Source organism: Ambystoma mexicanum, chromosome 6q (genome assembly GCF_040938575.1).
Source record: "Ambystoma mexicanum isolate Mex_15411 chromosome 6q, UKY_AmexF1_1, whole genome shotgun sequence".
Taxonomy (NCBI): domain Eukaryota; kingdom Metazoa; phylum Chordata; class Amphibia; order Caudata; family Ambystomatidae; genus Ambystoma; species Ambystoma mexicanum.
The window spans coordinates 77,372,461-77,390,877 of record NC_090937.1 but is presented as its reverse complement, the minus strand read 5'-3'; the positions used below and the strand labels follow the sequence as shown (position 1 = coordinate 77,390,877).

At 48.5% G+C, this 18,417-nt stretch overlaps 1 protein-coding gene across 5 annotated transcripts in view; it reads left to right on the top strand.

The window, feature by feature from the left end:
* CENPC (centromere protein C) overlaps positions 1–18,417 on the top strand; it is a 1,963,500-nt gene that overhangs the window by 729,130 nt on the left and 1,215,953 nt on the right. For all 5 annotated transcript variants that reach the window (XM_069630493.1, XM_069630492.1, XM_069630490.1 and 2 more), the window contains one exon: positions 15,620–15,959. In XM_069630493.1, the coding sequence (XP_069486594.1) occupies positions 15,620–15,959 (340 nt within the window). The remainder of the gene's footprint in view (positions 1–15,619; positions 15,960–18,417) is intronic.

The window sequence follows — 18,417 nt, the reverse complement described above, 5'->3', positions numbered from 1 at the left end:
TTTCAACAGTGCTCCTGAGTTTGGGTTCGGCCTTGCTCTGTGCCTCTACTGCCTTGGCCCCGACCACGGCTCGGAGGGCTGTACTGCGTGTGACGCCCTTACACCGTGAGCTCTAAAGAACAGGTTAACAAGGTGGAGGGAGGGAGCTCTACGAGACGTTGCCTCAAGAGGATTTGAAGAACTTTGTCAAGCACAAGTCCAGGCCAAAGCAGGGCCGCTTTTTTCCATCGCACCCCTCAAGGGCGATTCCTTACCTAGGAAATGTCTGAGTGGGAGGGACTGTTCAGGTTCTCACACCAGCGCAGGTACCAAAGCTCGTTCAGCTACCGGCCACCAGGCCGCGGGCTCGCTAGATCCTCCTGCAGACAACGCTGAGGGACCGCAATGTTCTTTTACCAGGTTTCCACCCGAGGGGCTATGCCCTCATACCGGACAAATGTCTGAGGGGGCGCCTGTATGCAGCACTACCGACGATTCCACCCAGGGCTCTACGCCAACCAGGTATGGTCCTGAGGCGCAGGGTAGTCCTCAAAATCCCCCACCAAGAGTCCAAGAGGAGGCCGGTCCCAGCGAGCCAGGTACCACGACTCCGGCACGTGGCATTCAGCTCGACAAAATGGCCTCGCCATCAGGCAAGATGGCCGCTTGTCAGACACTGAACCGTTTTGGGAAGCAGGAAGATGATAGTGTCCAGGTGGGACTAGTCTCAACCAGGTAAGTGGCCTACAGCTTATCCTTCTACATCACAGGGCAGGTACTCACTGCAATCATCTAGGCAGAGTGTGCACAGGCCCCAGCAGCCAACCGCGATTCTGGCAGTTCCACCTGTCGCCGCACCAGCCTGTGAAGACAGGTTTTTTTTTTTTTTTTTTTTTAGAAGTTCCTCACGCTGGGGTGTTTATTGGGGACATGCTTCCACCAGTCCCACCGGCAGCACCCATAGTCATTCCGCCTATGGCTCCGGTGCTCAGGCTCTGCCTCAGCTGCCCACCCCGGCTCCTTTGAATCCGTCACCCCTGCTGCCTACAGCACAGGCCGGTCTCCACATCTCAACCAACTGCTCCCAGTACTCCTCCACCAGCGCCAGACCAGTCGGACACCCTGGTTGACACAGAGGATGAGGAGGACACTGACACACCCTCGTCAGCCAAGGCCTTCCACGATCGACTTGCAGGTTGGGCTGATTAATTGGGGCATCCACAACCTGAGGTTGAACAACCTGAGGCGGGAGGTCCTGGCCGAAGTCCTCACTCAATGCCACGTGGCTAGAACGAGGATATCGATGCAGAAGCATGCTGTTGCCTTGGCCAAAAAGGATGGCTGAAACCCCACTTAGCACAGCCCACCAACAGACGCCTTGATGCCAAGTTCAGGCAGTTGGTGGCCGATATACCCTTGTTGTCGGCACACCCGGGACCACTACTCTGTGATATACTTTAAGCCGCAATCCTCATCGGTCACCTCGTCCTCGGCACTGCTAAGCAAGGAGGAAAAGATCTTGGAGGCGTATGGAAAGGTAGTCTACTCCAACGCCTCGCTGCACCTTCATCAAGCGGATGCCATGCTCGCAGCCGTTAACCAGAGGCTTTGGCAGGAAATAACAGACTTCCTTCCGGAACGTCCGGTGCACAGTCAGGCACATTTCAAGGCTGGGCTGGCTGACGTGAAGATGGTGGTTCAGGACATCATGGAGTTCACAATCTTGCATATCGATACCTCAGGCCATGCGATCTGCATTGCCACAGACATGAGATGGACAGCCTGGTTCTGGGCTACCAAGTGCAACCCGGACATCCAGAAACGCATATTGGACCTTCCTTTTGAGGGCAGAGACCTCTTTCATTCCTCCACGGATCAGGAATTGGATAAGAAGAAGAACAGTTCATAGACTGCAAAGTCGTTATCCACCCTTACAAAGTCCACTCCCAAGACTTTCAGTCAAAAGCACCAGCGTTCCGACAGGGCCTTCGGCGGGTTCCGGGGCTTCAGAGAACGACGATCCAGACAGCCTGACTACTCTCTGAGCCAACACCGCTGCAAACAGTACAACTCGGGGAATAAGGGCTTCTTTCAGTCCCCCTCCTCTGCCTTAGAGGGAAATAAGGCATGGCACTCACCTCTGGATCCACGTGTCTGTCTCTGGTGGTGGGCAGGCTTGCTTGCCACGAACACAGTTGGCGCCTGAAGTTCATGGATCCCTGGGTCCTATCTGTAGTTTCCAGGGGCTTCTGCCTACCGGTCACTCCCTCTGTTCTCTCCTCCCCTCCAATCCCACAGATTGGGACAGCAACTCTGTTCTAGAGATTCGATCGCTCGTAGAGAGCCAGGCAGTGAAGGAAGTCCCAGCCTCCCAGCGGGGTATGGGCTTCTACTCCAGGATTTTTGCCATACACAAGAAGAACCAGGCAGGAGAGTTGTGTTGGACCTTTCCACCCTGAACCTTTCACTCCCACTTCAAATGTTCAAGATGATTACCCCAGTGCTTATTGCGGAGACACCGTGCAAGGGAGACTGGATGTGTCCCCTGGATCTGAGAGACGCTTACTTGCATGTCCAGATTTGGCACCCCCACCGGTCCTTACTGAGGTTCAGGATCATGGGTTTCCATTTCCAGTACAAAGTTCTACCCTTTGGCCTCAGCTCAGTCTCAACAGACTTTACCACACTTATGAACGCAGTGGCAGCCCGTCACAGGGCCAAAGTCACCATGTCTATCCATACCTAGATGACTGGCTCGTCAGGGCGAGATCCCCGGAGGAGGTCCATCACAACTCCTCCTCCTTCAAGAACACATTACACGACTCAAGATTCTCCCATCAGTCTCAAGAAGTCTCCACTGGAACTGATGCAGAGTCTAACGTGTCTGAGCCTCATCTGGGATACGCGTCTTTCCATCAGAAGATAAGATCGCAGCCATCAAGAGGGCAACAAGTCCCATTTCTGAGCAGAGGGGTGACCTCGGCTTGGTGGTACCAACACATCCTGGATATTATGGCAGTGCCCTTCACAAGACTCAAAATGAGGAGATTACAGCTGCACTACACAGCCTCATGGGATCAGGAGTGAGGATCGCAGACGGAACTCGTCAGCATTCCTTCCCTCCTTCACCAGGACCTGATCTGGAGTAGACAGGCCCTTCTGACAATCAGCACCGCAGGTTACCATCACCACAGATTTGTCCTTGGAAGGCTGGGGAGTGACCCTAGACGGCCACAGCGTCCACGGAGTATGGTCCCTTCACGAACAGGAGGCCATATCAATTGGCTGGAAATGAGGGCCATCTGGCTGGCCCTGAAGGGTTTCCTGCCTCATCAGCGGCAAAACGACCCTCGTCCATACAGACAACTCCACCAGCATGTACTACCTCAACAAGCAGGGTGACACCAGTCCCTGCCATTATGCACCTTGGTGGTCAGCATCTGGGAATGATCCCTGGCAAACAGCATTCACCTGACAGCGATCCACCTCCTGGGGAATCGAACCTGGAGGCAGACAGAATCAACAGTCTGGGGGCAGACAATTATGAGTGGCAGCTGAATGATCAGGTACTTCAGGAGATTTTCAGCAGATGGGGCCATCCACAGGTTGACCTCTTTGCCATCTGGTACAACAGGAAGTGCCCCCAGTTCGCATCCTGGCAGGAACAGGGTCTAGGCTCTCTGGGCGATGCCTTGCAGATACAGTGGAACAGCATGGACGCCTATGCCTGCCCACCCATGCCACGGGTACACAAGGTGCCCTGCAAGGTATGAGAGTTCCGGCACCTCAGCATCATCCTGGTAGTTCTGTGGTGGCATGTGAGCCATGGTTCTTTGAGCTACTCAGCCTGTCGGACCAGCTTCTGATACACCTTCGACTGGGCACAGCTCATCTCCTATCGCAGCAGGGGGCACGGTCATTCACCCCGTCCCGCAGAACTTAGCTCTCGCAGCCTGATTCCTGAGCAGGTCACGCTGACACATCTGCGCCTCGCGCAGGCAAATCTAGAGCTCATTCAGGGGGCTAGGAGCAATGCTACTAGGAGGCAGTACAAAAGCAAGTGGACTAGGTTTTGCCTCTGGGCGGAAGCTCACTTGCTCACTGGACGATGTACTTTCTTTCTCAGCACACCTCGCACACTCAGGGGTGCAGATAGACAAGTGCTGCACTTATCTAGCGGCCATCGGAGCCTACCGGAACTCGGAAGAGGATGTTTTCTTGTCTGCCAATCCGGTGGTTAAACGACATCTGACGGCCTCACAAGGCTCTACCCGCCCATTAAGAAGCCCCACTATGTGTGGGACCTCAATATAGTGCTGGGCGCCTTGGTGCATACAACATTTGAGCGAATTGCGTCTGCGGACATTAGGCTGGTCACTATCAAGACAGATCTTTTGGTGGGTCTGACATCAGAGAGGCGTGTCAGCGATACTCAAGCTCTAGTGGCCTCTGAGCCATACACTACTTTTCATAGGGACAAGGTGGTCCTCCGAACGTACCCTGCGTTCTCGTCTAAAGTAGTTTTGGCATTCCACGTGAACAAGGAAATAGTACTACTGACTTTCTTCGCAGACCCCAGGGACGATGCTCATAGGGTTCTGCATTGTTTAGATGTCGGGCGAGCGCTAAAATTCTATCTTCACAGAACCAAGAGCTTCCGCAAGTCGGACGCTCGATTTGTCACCTTCGGCGGGTCAAGGGTAGGTTATCAGGCCTCCAAGGCCGCCATAGCAAGGTGGATGTTCTCAGCTTTTAAGGAGGCATATGAGGGGCAGTACAAGCCGCTTCTGGCTAACATGCATGCCCACGCTATCAGAGCCAAGGCCATGGCGGTCTAATTCCAGAGACACATTCCGTGGCAGGTGATCAGAAGGGCGGCCACGTCGGCCACTCCCTCAGCTTTCTGCAGGCACTACTGTTTGGATGCTGTCTGCAGGTCAGACGTGGCATTCGGGCAGGCAGTACCAATGAACTTGTTTTCTTAAGGAGGGTCACCTCTCCACCCTGGGGCTACATTCAGTTGTAATCGCCCATGCAGTATGGAGGAATGGGGACGGGACTTGAGAATAATTACAAGTTACTCACCGTACTGACTAACGTACTCTTAATCCACAGTCCCCTTTCGTCCATACGTCCCACCATCCTGCCTCCTAATAAAGCTGGTGTCATTAGGCAATGGTAAATATTATCGACGCGCCAATGGGGACTGAGGAGTGGCATCGGTGGGTGGAGCGAGGGGTGCGCATGCTCCTGGGGCCGCACCCCCGGGCGCCTCTAAATTTAAGGGGGGGGGAGAAGAGTTTCTCTGGTGAAAAAAGTTCTGTCTCCCCTCCCTAGGAGCGATGCCCATGCAGTATGGAGGAAAGGGGACTATGGACTAAGAGTACGTTGGTCACTACCGTGAGTAACTTGTTATTTATTAAATATGGACCCACCTTGTAGTTTGTGTTACATGTGGTTAGGTATTGACTGAAACTAAACTCCTAAACTCATGTTGTAACATCCGTTGCTCACCATAAGGAGAGACCTAATAAAAAAAGACAAATGTTTTCTATGAGAAAAAGGGGCTCACGGCGTTGTGTGGTAAGGAATAGAAATGACAAATTCTATTTCCACCACCCTCCAGTGTATTTTCGATTATGGTGTGGGATCTCTCCTTCACTTATTTACCATTTTAAATGTTTAAGTTTATGTTGGGTGGTTTTAGATGTGGGTCCTTGGTTAGTGTTCTTCAGTTGATTATTTGATCTTCAACAGATGTATTCAGTATGATGTCTGTGGGGGACAACATTTGTCTCTGCCAAAATATATTTAGTGTAACATTTTAACATTGACAAATGTGACTGCATTTATATAGTGACTCTGCTTTAAGGATACAATATACTAAGAAGATGTGTGTTTTTAAGTGTTAACTTGCTCAAACAGCACACACACCCGAAATGTTATCCAGTGCAAGAAGTGCATACACACATATATCCTAAGTGTTATCTAGCACAAGGAGCTCCCCCCTACAAATGGTGTCTGGTACCAGAAAAACACACATACACTCTAAGTGATATCCGGCACGAGGAACACACATGCACGCATACGCACACACACGCGCACATGCATGCGCACACCCCCCTTTAGTAATCTGGCACCAGGAGCACACCCCATCCTTTAATAATCTGGCACCAGGAGCACACCCCCTCCTTTAGTAATCTGGCACCGGGAGTACACCCCCCATCAGTAATCTGGCACCAGGAGCACACCCCCCCTTTAGTAATCTGGCACAAGGAGCACACCCCCCCCTTTAGTAATCTGGCACCAGGAGCACAACCCCCTCCCCCCCTTTAGTAATCTGGCACCAGGAACACACACCCCCCCCCTTAGTGTTATCCGGTGCAAAGAGACAAAATAACTCAACAGAGTGATAGTCCCCTGCAGACTTTACCCCACAGGATTCTCGCCAAACAGTCTTTGTAAATCAGACCCTGGATGTGTTGTGTACCATCCCTGAACTCTCTGAGAGAACAACTGGTTGGTAACTATCAGGTCACAGGGAAATGGGAGATTTGTGGCTACATCTTTCAAGATGCATCCTGTTTGGAGCTCCCAGAGTGGATTTCAGAATGTCTACCAGGGATCCATAGGCAGATACACTATGGTGCCACTAGCACATCACTGAGACCCCTTACACAATAGGTGTGAATCATTGAAGGGAAAACCAAACCCATTTCAACCACCGCCTTCCCGGCAGCAGTATCGTGAAGGAGAACACCTTTCCCTTTCCGCTGCAGCAGTTAAGGCGAGACATATTTCCTACCCTCTTATCAAAGGAAAAACTCTTTTCCCTGGGAATGGCCTTTATAACACTGGGACCCCAAACACAATTTTCCTGAGACGGTACAGCTTGGAGGTAAGGTAGGAGCTGAGCTGCAGATCATTTCCAGTGCAGGAGATGTGTTGGAGTGAAAGAAACGCAAAATGATGGCAAGCATTTTAGAGACGGTCTTCCCCTGTATTGGACTAGGAAACCAATTATCCAATAAATTCGATAGTTTGCTGTTCCGTGCTGAAGTGAAAGGTCTGATATTCTGCTAAGGGAGTTGAACTTCTTTACTCAGTTCCAGTGACAAGATATATACATCAGGTAAGTAGGTAGGAAGGTACACAGGAGACATCCACCGGCCTCCTCTCTCACAGGCTGCTTCCCTCCAACTGACATTCATGGAGCTTGCAGGGGCACTCGCACCACAACATTCCACAGGTGTAACATCCATCAGGCATTCTCTCATGCAAGCATTCATGCAGGACAAAGGCAGGGAACACAAAACACAACACATCTGACAAACACAAACTCATAGAGATGCCGGGGTCTGTGCACTTTAAGCAGACAAAGCACTTCCGACAGGTTGCGGTGTGCCACCACCCTATCCATCCTCACTCAAAGTTTATCTTGCTGACCTTCTTCTCCTTTCAGCCATTCCCTAATGATTCAGAGCTGAGTTGTTTCGTAATACCGCCGAAAATTTGGTAACATTAAGCCTCCATCCCCCTTGGGAGCCATCAGTAAGTTACCGCTCACCCTAGCTCTTTTCCCTTCCCATTAGAATTCTTTAGTCAGGGTTCCCAATTCCTTAAAAAAAGCTCGAGGGTACTGGCTGCGGGATCACCTGAAATAAGTACAACAGCCGCGGGAGTGCTAGCATCTTAACCGATGCGATCCGCCCTGACGACACCCTAAAACCTCTCCACCTTTGGAAATACCTCTTGATTGCTTTAAGGAGAGGGGGGAAGTTTGCCGAATACCACCCAGCTAAAGTTGCTGTGATTCTCACCCCCAAGTATCTAATCCCTCCCGGGCTCCTTAGAAGGTGAGTACCCCCCTTTAGCTCATCCCGTTCCCTTCCCCTTAGCGTTAGGTTTAGGACCTCGGATGTGTTAGTGTTGATCTTTAACCCTGAGACCTCCCCAGATTGTTCCAGTAGGGTCATGCTAACCTGGAGCGATTCGCTCAGTGCTGTCAACATGAGCAGCATGTCATCAGCAAAGGCTGCGACCTTCTGTTGCTCCCCACCAAAAGGAATGCCCCGTATCCCTGCTGCCTCCCTTATTGCTTGCAAAATGAGTTCCAAGTAGATCGCATAGAGAATTGGGGATAGCGGACAGCCTTGTTTTGTACCCCTCTGTAGATTTACCCGTCTAGAAGCTGTGCCATTCACCATTATTCGAATGGACGGGGCTTGGTAATTGGCCTGAACCATTGTCATGAATTCCCCCCTAAAGCCCATCTTTTCCATTACTCGGAACAGAAAGGACCAATCCACGCGGTCAAAGGCCTTTTCCGCGTCGAGTGCCACCAAGACCGCGGGAGTGTTCGTTCTCTGCACCTTTTCGACTAAATGGGCCCACCCGCCTGATATTGTCTGCGATTTTCCTGCCTCTAACGAAGCCTGCCTGATCAGGGTGTATCAAGAGCGGGAGAATGGCATCAAGTCTATTTGCCAATATCTTGGTATATATCTTGGCATCAATATTGATCAAAGCTATGGGGCTTTAGGCTGCTCTCACTTCTGGGTCTTTATGTGGTTTAAGGACAAGGGTCACCTTTGCTTCCTTCATGGACGGGACAATCCTACCTGTCTGCCGAAAAGAATTAAATAGTGAGGTCAGTTGCGGGGCCAACTGCGAGATAAACAATTTGTAAAAGGCTGCAGTATAGCCATCCGGGCCCGGGGCTTTATTTACTGGAAGGGCCCTAATCAACCCTCGAACCTCCTCCTCCGTGATTTCTCGGTTAAGGGTCTCCCTCGTTTCCCTACCAATTTCCCGCAGCTGTACCAATTGTAAAAACTTTTCCTGCATATCACTACGGGGTTTTGGGAGGCATAAAGGGAGTCATATTACCCCGACAGAGCCTCCTGTATTTCTTCCCGCTTTGTGACCCTTTCCCAAGCGCCCAATTTCAACACCGTAATAGGATTTTTCGCCCTCTTTCCCCTAAGTAGACGTGCCAAAATCGTGTCTGCCTTATTTGCCTACGCGTAATATTTCTGTCTCACTGCCAATAGTGCTCCCTCTGCCTTTGTGGTACGCAAGAGTTCCAACTGCCCCAACGCTTTCCTGTATTCCAGCATAGCTACCCGGGAAGGGGTTCTACCTGCTGCCTGCCTAGCCGCTTCCACCTCAGACTCTAATTGGGCCTCCAGAGCTTTCAATTGTTTCACTCGAAAAGCAGCTGCTGCAATTAGGTCCCCCCTGATAGTAGCCTTCAATGCTCCCACCTTACCTCCTCTCCCGTGTCCTCCTTCCTATTAACAGCAAAGAAGGCCTTAATTTTCTCTTCGATGTCCTCCCGAACTTCCGAGTACCTCAGGACCGCCCTTGGAAACTTCCAGCCCCACACTCCCCTCTCCCTTCGACCAAGGTCTAGAACAGCCGAAACTATCCTATGGTCCGTTATACCTATTGGTCCCGTATTCACCTCCCGAATGAGGCCAACTAATCCCACCGAGACCCATATATAATCTATTCTGGATTGCGAACCATGAACTCCAGATAAGGTGTAACCCTCCTCTTCTCTCTTTAATTCATTCAAAACATCCCTCAATCCCACCCTACCGATCTTATCCTTCAATTCAGCCGACATTACCGCCACCCCCCCTTACTCGTTTGCCATCCCTGTCCCTCTCCCTATCCCAAGCTATGTTAAGATCTCCCATCAAAACAATCTGACCCCAAGATTATTATTCCAGCACTTTCAGTACCCGCAACAAAAACTGCTCCTGACCGGAATTAGAGGCATATAAAACTGCTATTGTGTAAGGGGCATCCTGATATTTCCCCCTGACCACAATATATCTCCCCTCTTTGTCCCTTGTTACAGCGACAGTTCTGAAGTCGACCGTATTCCTGATAGCTAGGGCCACCCCCCCTTGCTTTACTTTGACCTGAGGCATGGAGAATCTGGTTGAATCCCTGCAGCTTCAACCTTCCCTGATCTTTGAACACAAGGTGCGTTTCCTGATGCCCCGTAATATCAGGCCCTTCCTTTCTCGTGAAGTGCTCCAACTTTTTCCTATTTAGAGGGGTGTTCAACCCTCTCACATTATGGGTTAGCCACTTAAGAAGTCAGTACTTGAGACTTGGTCCTCACTATGAGCTACTACCCTCCCGCCCCTCCCCTCAGTAAATGACTCATCACCCCCCTCCCCTTGTCCCTTCCCCTTCTCCCTCCCTACCCCCCCCCACAACCCCTTGCCTCTTGCTCTCTACGCCTAACTCGGGCATCTCCGCCCTTTCCGTACCCAAAATGGTTGCTCCTCCTATGACCCATAACTTCAATTCTCCTTTAAGAGGCCCACCACCCCTTTAACCGCTGTCATGACTCCGGGTCAGTCAATGTACCGTTCCCCTCTTCACTTGGGTTTCCTTTTCGCTGCAGATTGCCTTCTTTGAATCTTCTTCTCCTTTTCTCTCCCACTGTCGTCCATTCCCAGGGTTTCAGCCTGGGACGACCAGTCGTGCCCTGTGCTTCCTGAGCTTGAAGGGGTGTCCTCCAAATCTATTTGAAGGAGATCAGCCCCTTCCTGTAGAGATGTGATGCGTTTCTGGGTCCTTTCCCATTCAAAAAGCAGGCCGAACGGGAATGTCCATTTGTATCGTATAGCCTTCTCGTTTAGCACCTTTAACAATGGGCCCATTTGTCTCCTTTTCATGAGCGTGCTGCTTGCCAAATCTTGAAATAATGCAATCTGCTGCCCTTTGAACGTAATGGGCTCCCGTTGCTGTGCTGCTCGGAGGACTGCCTCCTTCTGGGCGTACCTAGTAAATGCTGCTAGTACGTCTCTAGGCCTCGCCATCTTTCCTTTGGCCATCCGCCCAGTTCTATGCACTCGATCCAGCTCAATCTTCTCAGGACTCCCTTCGTCCAGGATGTCGGCAAAAATGCCTTGGGTTACCGCTTTCAAGTCCTTGTCTAATACCGATTCCGGCAACATTTTCACTCGGATATTAATCCTTCGTGATCTATTCTCCAAATCTGAATTTTGAGATTTCGTGTTGCCACATCCAACTTCTCTATGGCTTTGCTGTTAGCTGTAAGAGTGTCTGTTCTTTCCCCTAATTGCTGCATCTCTTGTCTTATCTCCCCTAGGGCTTCATTTAGATCTGCTCACATCAATTGAAATTGTTCCTGAAAAGTCTTTGCCAAATTCGACTGTGTCTGGACATTACAGCCTGTTCCTCCGACCTCTCCTGGGCGGTATCTTTTCCAATCTTCTCTCGAGAAATCCCAGGGCCTTCCTTCAGGGTATGCACAGGCCAGATTGCAGGGAGTGTGCCCAGCGTATCCCCCGATGTCCCCCCTCTTCCTTTGGATTTTGTGGTCATGGTGCTCACTTCCCCAATCCTTTGTGCACTATAGTTCTCGTGGAAGTATGTCCATGAACAAACTTTGTCCCACTGGTCCTCCTCTGAGCCTAAAGGATCGGGGTGTTATTGCCACAGAGGGTCGGGGTATTCTTGTCACAGAGATCCACTTTGGGTGTTTGGGCCGCTGTGATCAGCAAGGGGGAGGGTTGGTTTACTGGATGCTGCCCCTTTTGAGTCCTCAGCCGGGGCCCCCTAGATTGAGCCTGTTCTGGCTTCTCCCCCAGATGATCCCGCTCTAATACTCTTAGCCCCCCCAAGAGCAGCAGGGGAGCATTTCAGTCTTATAGTGCTCGCGCTCTGGGTTCTTTTCCACTTAAGGGGGGGGCCGAGGCAAACCGTTTGGGCCCGACACTGCAACTGCCTCAGTTCCACAACTCACGCCGCCGCCTAGTCCAACTTTTCTGCCCACCACAGGCTTTCTGGCCCGGGTCTATTCGCTGTTGGCCTCCCCCCTCTCACTGGATTCTTTGCCGCTACTCCTCTTCCCTCGCTGTGGGGTTCGCCAGCGCGGCAGTCCTCAGCCGCGCAGCACCACGCCGGAGAGGGCGGGCGTACCTCAGAGCCGCATCCGCCAGCTCACCCGCTCCCGCTGCCCGCATCCAGTGCCCCGCCGTGACTCTCCCTCCGCGGGGCACCTTCTCATTGGGCCTCCCGGCATAGCACCGCACTGCCGCGACTCCTCCAGGCGTTTTCCTCACTTCGGCTGCTCACCCCGGCCGTGGTTCCCTCCTCGGCGGCACCGCTACCGAGGACTGCAACAGCTGCCCCACAGCACCTAGCGACTCAGTGCCTCTTCCCCGCTCCCCGGGGGCCTTTCTTGCCTTCTACAGTGGCCCGCTGATGGGGCGGTGGGCACCTCTCAACAGTCGGGTCCTGAGAGTTCTGTCGGCACGTTTACACAGTGCCGGCGGTCTTCTTGGAAAAGCCAGATTCCTTTTTTTTAATACATCTTATGTTTTCCATTATCCTAACATTGACAGATATCCTAGTGGTACAAGTACATTTTATCAAGGTAGCCACATTTTAAGTTTTACAATTGGTGACTTCTGTTTGCTTCTATAGTGAGTATAAACTTATATCTATCCCTCTAGTGTGAGTAGCTATGCATGAACCATAAGGGTAATGCGCCTGTAATAGTTCACACCGCCACATTTTTGGCATGGTTAATTGGCTTTCTCTCCTGATGCCTGTGTGTACCAGCAAATTACTGAGGTTTTTTTTCTCTGTTTACAGGCAAAAGGCATAACTATTTGGCATGGGTCCTTCTTTTGAATGTGCCCCTTTCATAAAATTGCTTTTTTAATCTGAACTGATAAGTTAGTATGGTAATTAACTGTTACCAACCTATCTTCATCTAATTATCTTTGTTGCAGTTCCAAAAGAAATGTTCTATGGTTAGAGCTTGCTCTTTTCTAACCTTGCCCAACAATGATCTTTGTATACCATCTCATTGATAGTTTGAGTTAATCTTGCTAATTCTATCTCATAGCTCTATCTGTCCAGACTGTGCTTCCTCAGCCTGTGAAACTTCCTCGGGGGGTGATAGTCTTGTAAATTTTTCAGATGAAACAGCTCATACCTTAGGAGGGATTTCCTGTCTTTGGGAATGCTGTATGGTTTAATTTTGAGCTTGCAATCTTGACATGTATATAGTTACATGAAATCAATGATTGACTTTTGATGGCGTGGGTAAGTTGTCATAGTGGCGTTAGACAGGGATGTGTGTTGGCACCGTTGCTTTTTATTTTTTATATCAATTCACTGTCTGCCATTTTTCGAGTGATGTATCTAGGATAGCTGGCAGGCGCCTCCCGATGTTAATGTATGCTGATGATGTCGTTCTTATTGCAAGAACGGGAAGTGCACTCCAGCAGTTGGTGAAGTGTTTTTGTAGTTACATGCCCAAAAGATATCTGAACATAAATGTGGCAAAATCAAAAGTAATGTCTATTGGGACCCTAAAAAGTAAAATAAGAACCATGTTGGCTGAAGGATATGCCATGCAATGGGTTAGCTCTTTTTCGTACATAGATGTGACATTTTTGAAAGGCCTTGAATGGCGTATGCATATTGATTCTCAGGACATTAAATGTGCCGAGGTTAATGGCTCCATACTGCGTTATGGAAATAGTAGGGGCGGGCTTTCAGATGAGCACGCCTTACGTATTTATAAAGCCAAGTCAATTCCTGTGGCTATGTATGGAGCAGCAGTCTGGGGGCATCAGACGCCTTTGCCTATTCAAAGGAAAGAAAATCAGTTCCTAGGAGGAATTATGGGGGCGAATCAAAACTTTCCCGGTTTCATATTACACAAGGAATGTGGTATGTTTGCTTCAGATCCTATTGAGCTCCAACCACTGTTGCACTGACTCCGTCTCTGGGGTAACCCAGCTCTATCATTTACAATATCATTAATTCAGGATATTTTGTACTCCGATATACAATTATATAGGTTAAAATGGCCAAACTATATTCGTATGAGTATTAAACCGCTTGGTCTGATGGATCATTTCTATGGCAAATCAGTTCGGAGTGATGAGGCCACAGAAACCCTGACTAAAGCTTTTTCAAGTTAAAACAAATTGAAAGAGAGGCTTGTGAATCTGATAAAAGAAGCAATGCAGATTATCTTAGCAGGAAGAACTATCTGGGACCATCAAAATATGTTTTGGTTTAATGATACAAGGAGGACAATCTTACTTTGCTTAAGGTCTAACCTACTTTTTACGAAAAGGCACCTTGCAGGACAAAAGAAGGAAAGGTTTGAATAGGTGCCCTTGCAATCAACATGTGGATGATTTGTTATACTTCTTGGTAATATGCCCTCTAAATGCGAAACTGCGGCACAAATATCTCTGTCCGTTGTTTAGAGATCAAGGGTTAAGAAGTGCACATACAACTTTTAACATGATTGTATCCCCTCCAAGTGTTATCTATGCGCAACTAATATATATTTATGTTGAGCATGCGCAGGAATTGAGAGTGCTTTTATTGTAGCATATGTAATTTTATTGTGATGTTTCTTATTTTTAGCTATTGTATTGAGTTATATAACATTTGTGCTTTGGGTTTTCAATGTACTTTATGGGTATTGCCCGAAATAAAGTTTTATCTGTCTGCCATAGTGTGTTTAACATATTCAGCCAATTTATCAATTAATGCGTGTGCCCTTTTGTATCTTCCCACACTTAGAGTGTATCGTCGATAAGTCTTGGCTATAGTTTTATGTGACATTGGAAATCCGTATCACTCAGATAAATAAGGTTTTCTCAAAATGTTCAATGTATAAATATGTAATAATTTTGGTAATTACGGTGAATCCAATCACTGTTCTTTCTATTTGGTGGTAATCTTTTATTAAACTTGAAAACAATTTGAGTATTATTCTTGCAGACTAGACTATGGAGACACCTGTTCATTCTGTAAAATCTGTATGACCTAATTCTATGTGTTAAAGTACTACATCGATAGCTGATTCGGGAGGAATCCTTATGTACAGTGATTCTATAGAGTTCAATCAGGAAATCAATGTGCCTTAAACAAATATCTTAAGTGATTTTCATGATCTGTTTAGTATCTTTAGTAAAGGACCCGATTTAGAGTATGTCTTGTTTTTAAAAACAAAATATACATACTGTGACAAACGGCTGAATAGAGTCTATCCCAGACATGGTGGGTTTACTTGGGATGTTTTGTGGATTCTTCAGAGTTTTAGGAACTGTGTAAAATATTCAGTTGCGTTTCAATAACCAATACTTTTTTGGATAGGGTACCATATCCTATATCCTTACTTGTATGGTAGTACATGACATGTACGTTGGATCACTATTTTATTGAACACTAGCAAAAAGTACCCATTCTCCGACCTGGTTTTGTGGACAGACTTTGACAACACTCATCAATTGTTTAAAATCAATGATCCTGTAGGTTGCTGTTCTGATTTGCTTATCCCTTGATGTGCTTTGTACTGTGAAGTAAACTGCACTGAGAATGGGTGTGTGTGGCCGGCTGATATACCCCAGCACAGACGTTGGGGGAGGCGAGGGTTGGTTTCCACTAATGGCACAAAGGGAAATTAGGTTTGTTTTTGTCTGAGCTGGACTGTTCCTTTTAAGTTTCACTTTCAGAGATAAGTAGTAGTCTGCCTCAAAGGCTACTGTTTTACCTTTCAGTTGTTTTGTGTTATAAATGTGTTAATAACAGGCCAATTTGATATCACTTTCAGAATCTGGACATGGTTATCGCCTTTTTCATAAAGATGACATGCAGCCTGCTTCTCCTGGACATGGTGCTAAAAGAAATGCACACATTCTAGTACAAGACACAGAAAGGCAAATTTCCTTTGCGGGTGATGGTGAAAAGCAGATTTCCTTTGAGGATGATGGTGAGGAAGACTATGATCCTACTAAAGACGAAGCCATTCTTCTTGATGTCGACGATGACACATGTAATAATATGGAAGAGCCTAAAAATGTTTCCAAACCAACCGACCAGTTGTATTCTTGGGACATGCCACCTATACTGGATCCTTCAAGCCCGACAGCCCAAGTGCATGCAAGAAAGAGGTAAAATCTCTCAAAGCATAATAGTCCCTTTTTAGCACCGTTTTATGAAGGTCGAATCTTAAGTATGTCATACATTGTTTTTTTCATTTTCACTGCTAACGCTGTTCACTGGTTTACATGCTAAGGTAGATGACACAAGTGGAAATGCTTAAATCATCAAACGATTTAATGAAAATTATTTAGTAGCAGATGGTAGCTTGGCTCAATTTAACTGTAGCATTAATATGCATTACCTATTTATAGCAAGTGTTCTGAAATGGTGAAGTGTGGGTTAAAGCATTTCCAACATTTTGTAGACTTCACCTTTTTCTAGCTAGTAACCTTAACTCTTTAAAAAGAAGTGGGGGGTTAGTGGTGGAAGAAGGGGAAGGTGAGGTGTGGGTGGAACGGGTCCCGCAGGGAGAGGTGGGGTTGTTTGGTAAATCTAGGCAATCGATGAAAATTAATGCCTCGTATGCATCAACTACGATGGAGGACGAGAAGGCCTGGTTGGAGTCACTCATAGAAGGGAAACTTAATTTGCTATATCAGCTTTTGGCTTCCCAGTTGGGTACATGCAAAGTGAAGGAGCTGGATACAGCCTGTAGTGAAAAATGGGAGACAAAAAATAAAGGCTATCCATATTCTACTCCTTTCCTTTAAGAGTGGGGCCATGAACACCCTAGCCATCCTAGACGACTCTGTCAGAGGCCTAAAACAGAAAGTGGAGGAACTAAGTCTGGAAAGGGAAAGGGGGCTGTGCAAGGAAGCACCGGAGCACATTCCGGCATAAGTCCCTAGGAGGGAGGAGGAGGAGGAGAGATGGGGGGCAGAACAGAAAACTGGGCAGTGTAGCCCACAAAGCATGGGATAGCTCGACTGGAAGGGAAGGTAGCTTGCGGACACCGGGCAGGTGTAGGATTAGGCCTATCCTGGGAGCAAGAGGTGTAGGAAGGGCTTTTCAGGAGAATGAGGCCCAATCAAAGACCAGTGTGCTAAACCTTCCCCTGGCGGCTGCTCCGCTGGTGGGGGTAATAACGGGAGAAACAGGCTTGCCCAAGGGTGCAGTTGAATCTACTAGATCATTGATGAACAAAGCAACCCATTGGATCAACATCAACCTGATGGGCCAGAGCTTCTGTTAGGGAGAATTCTCAGAAATGTGCTAATTCCTTCCACCTTAGATACCAACAGCACTTTGCTGGATTTTGAGGACTTGATTTTTCTTAAACCGGAGAGAGTGTGACCCTTATTTCGCACTCTCATTTATTTTAATGTGATTTTGTACACTGTGTTTCTTTTGGTTGTGGATTCTGACAAACTCCATAGGCATCATCTTTTACATTGTGTCACAAAGCACCTTCAGTGCAGTGACACAGGGAAGTCTTCCATATTTCCCAAAGGTTTAACTACCTTCTCTGGGATAAACTACTCTTTCCCACAGCAGTAAAGTGAAATTGACTTTACTTGCCATTGTAACTTTCTACACCCAGCACACACTAGTATCCCCTTTCTCTAGCTTCGCATGTAACGTTTTTTATGTTACCCTTTTCTCACTGAATGTCTGGTGGCAGTGGTTTCGTGTGAACTACCATGGTGTGCATTTACTGCAGGCTGCGTTCGCTGCTACAGTTCCCCTTTCCTCCATACTTATGGGACATTCCTCCGTCCTGTGGGGCGGGACCGGAGCACTTTGTAAAAAGCATCACATTTTTCAAAAATGTGTCCTTCCTCTCTTTTTACGCAGGGGTACCGCACACGGCCGTAACCCCACCCACCTTAGCTCTGCCCAACGAATCATCCATCGGTCCTTTTCTCCGCTCGATCGGGACTGGATGCACTTGCATCTTTGGAAGATTTTTCCTTCCAGTGCCTTCCTCTCCTGCTCTGGCTTAGCGGTCGTGTGGCAGTCCGTCTATGCCGTTTCAGTTAGACTTTCCTGTTTGTTCTTCCTGTCAGCGACGCTTCACTAGGGCGGACCCCCATCCTCTTTGTTTAGAGTGTTTGGGTCCGGACCACCGGTGGAACTTGTGTTTTTACTGCGATTCCCTTTCGGTCTGGGTGCTTCAATGTCGTTTAGAGCGGTGGGAGGAGGTGTTTCAGCGCACTCCCCCCTACAAACTTTCAAACTTTCATTGACGAGAAAAAGAAACGCCCGGTGAGTTCTTTACTTTTTAGGGCACCCCGGCCAGGGTAGTCCTTCCCAGGGTCTTCCCGGTCTGGGAGGAGCATCAAAAGAACTGTTACCGGGGCTTGCTCTGAGGTGCCTTCTGGGCCTAAAAAGTGTACCAGAGTTTTCTCTGAGGGCCTCTGTAAGGGGCCTATTGACACCGGATTGCAATCCGAGGCCCCTCCTGTGGGGGCTGTTTGTGGGTCCAGTTCTCCAGCATGGGGTCTGGCATGGATTCACATGCTCATGAATATTCCCTGTCGTCAGGCTGGGAATTCTCGGTACAGAAAAAATCAGTATCAGTTTTGT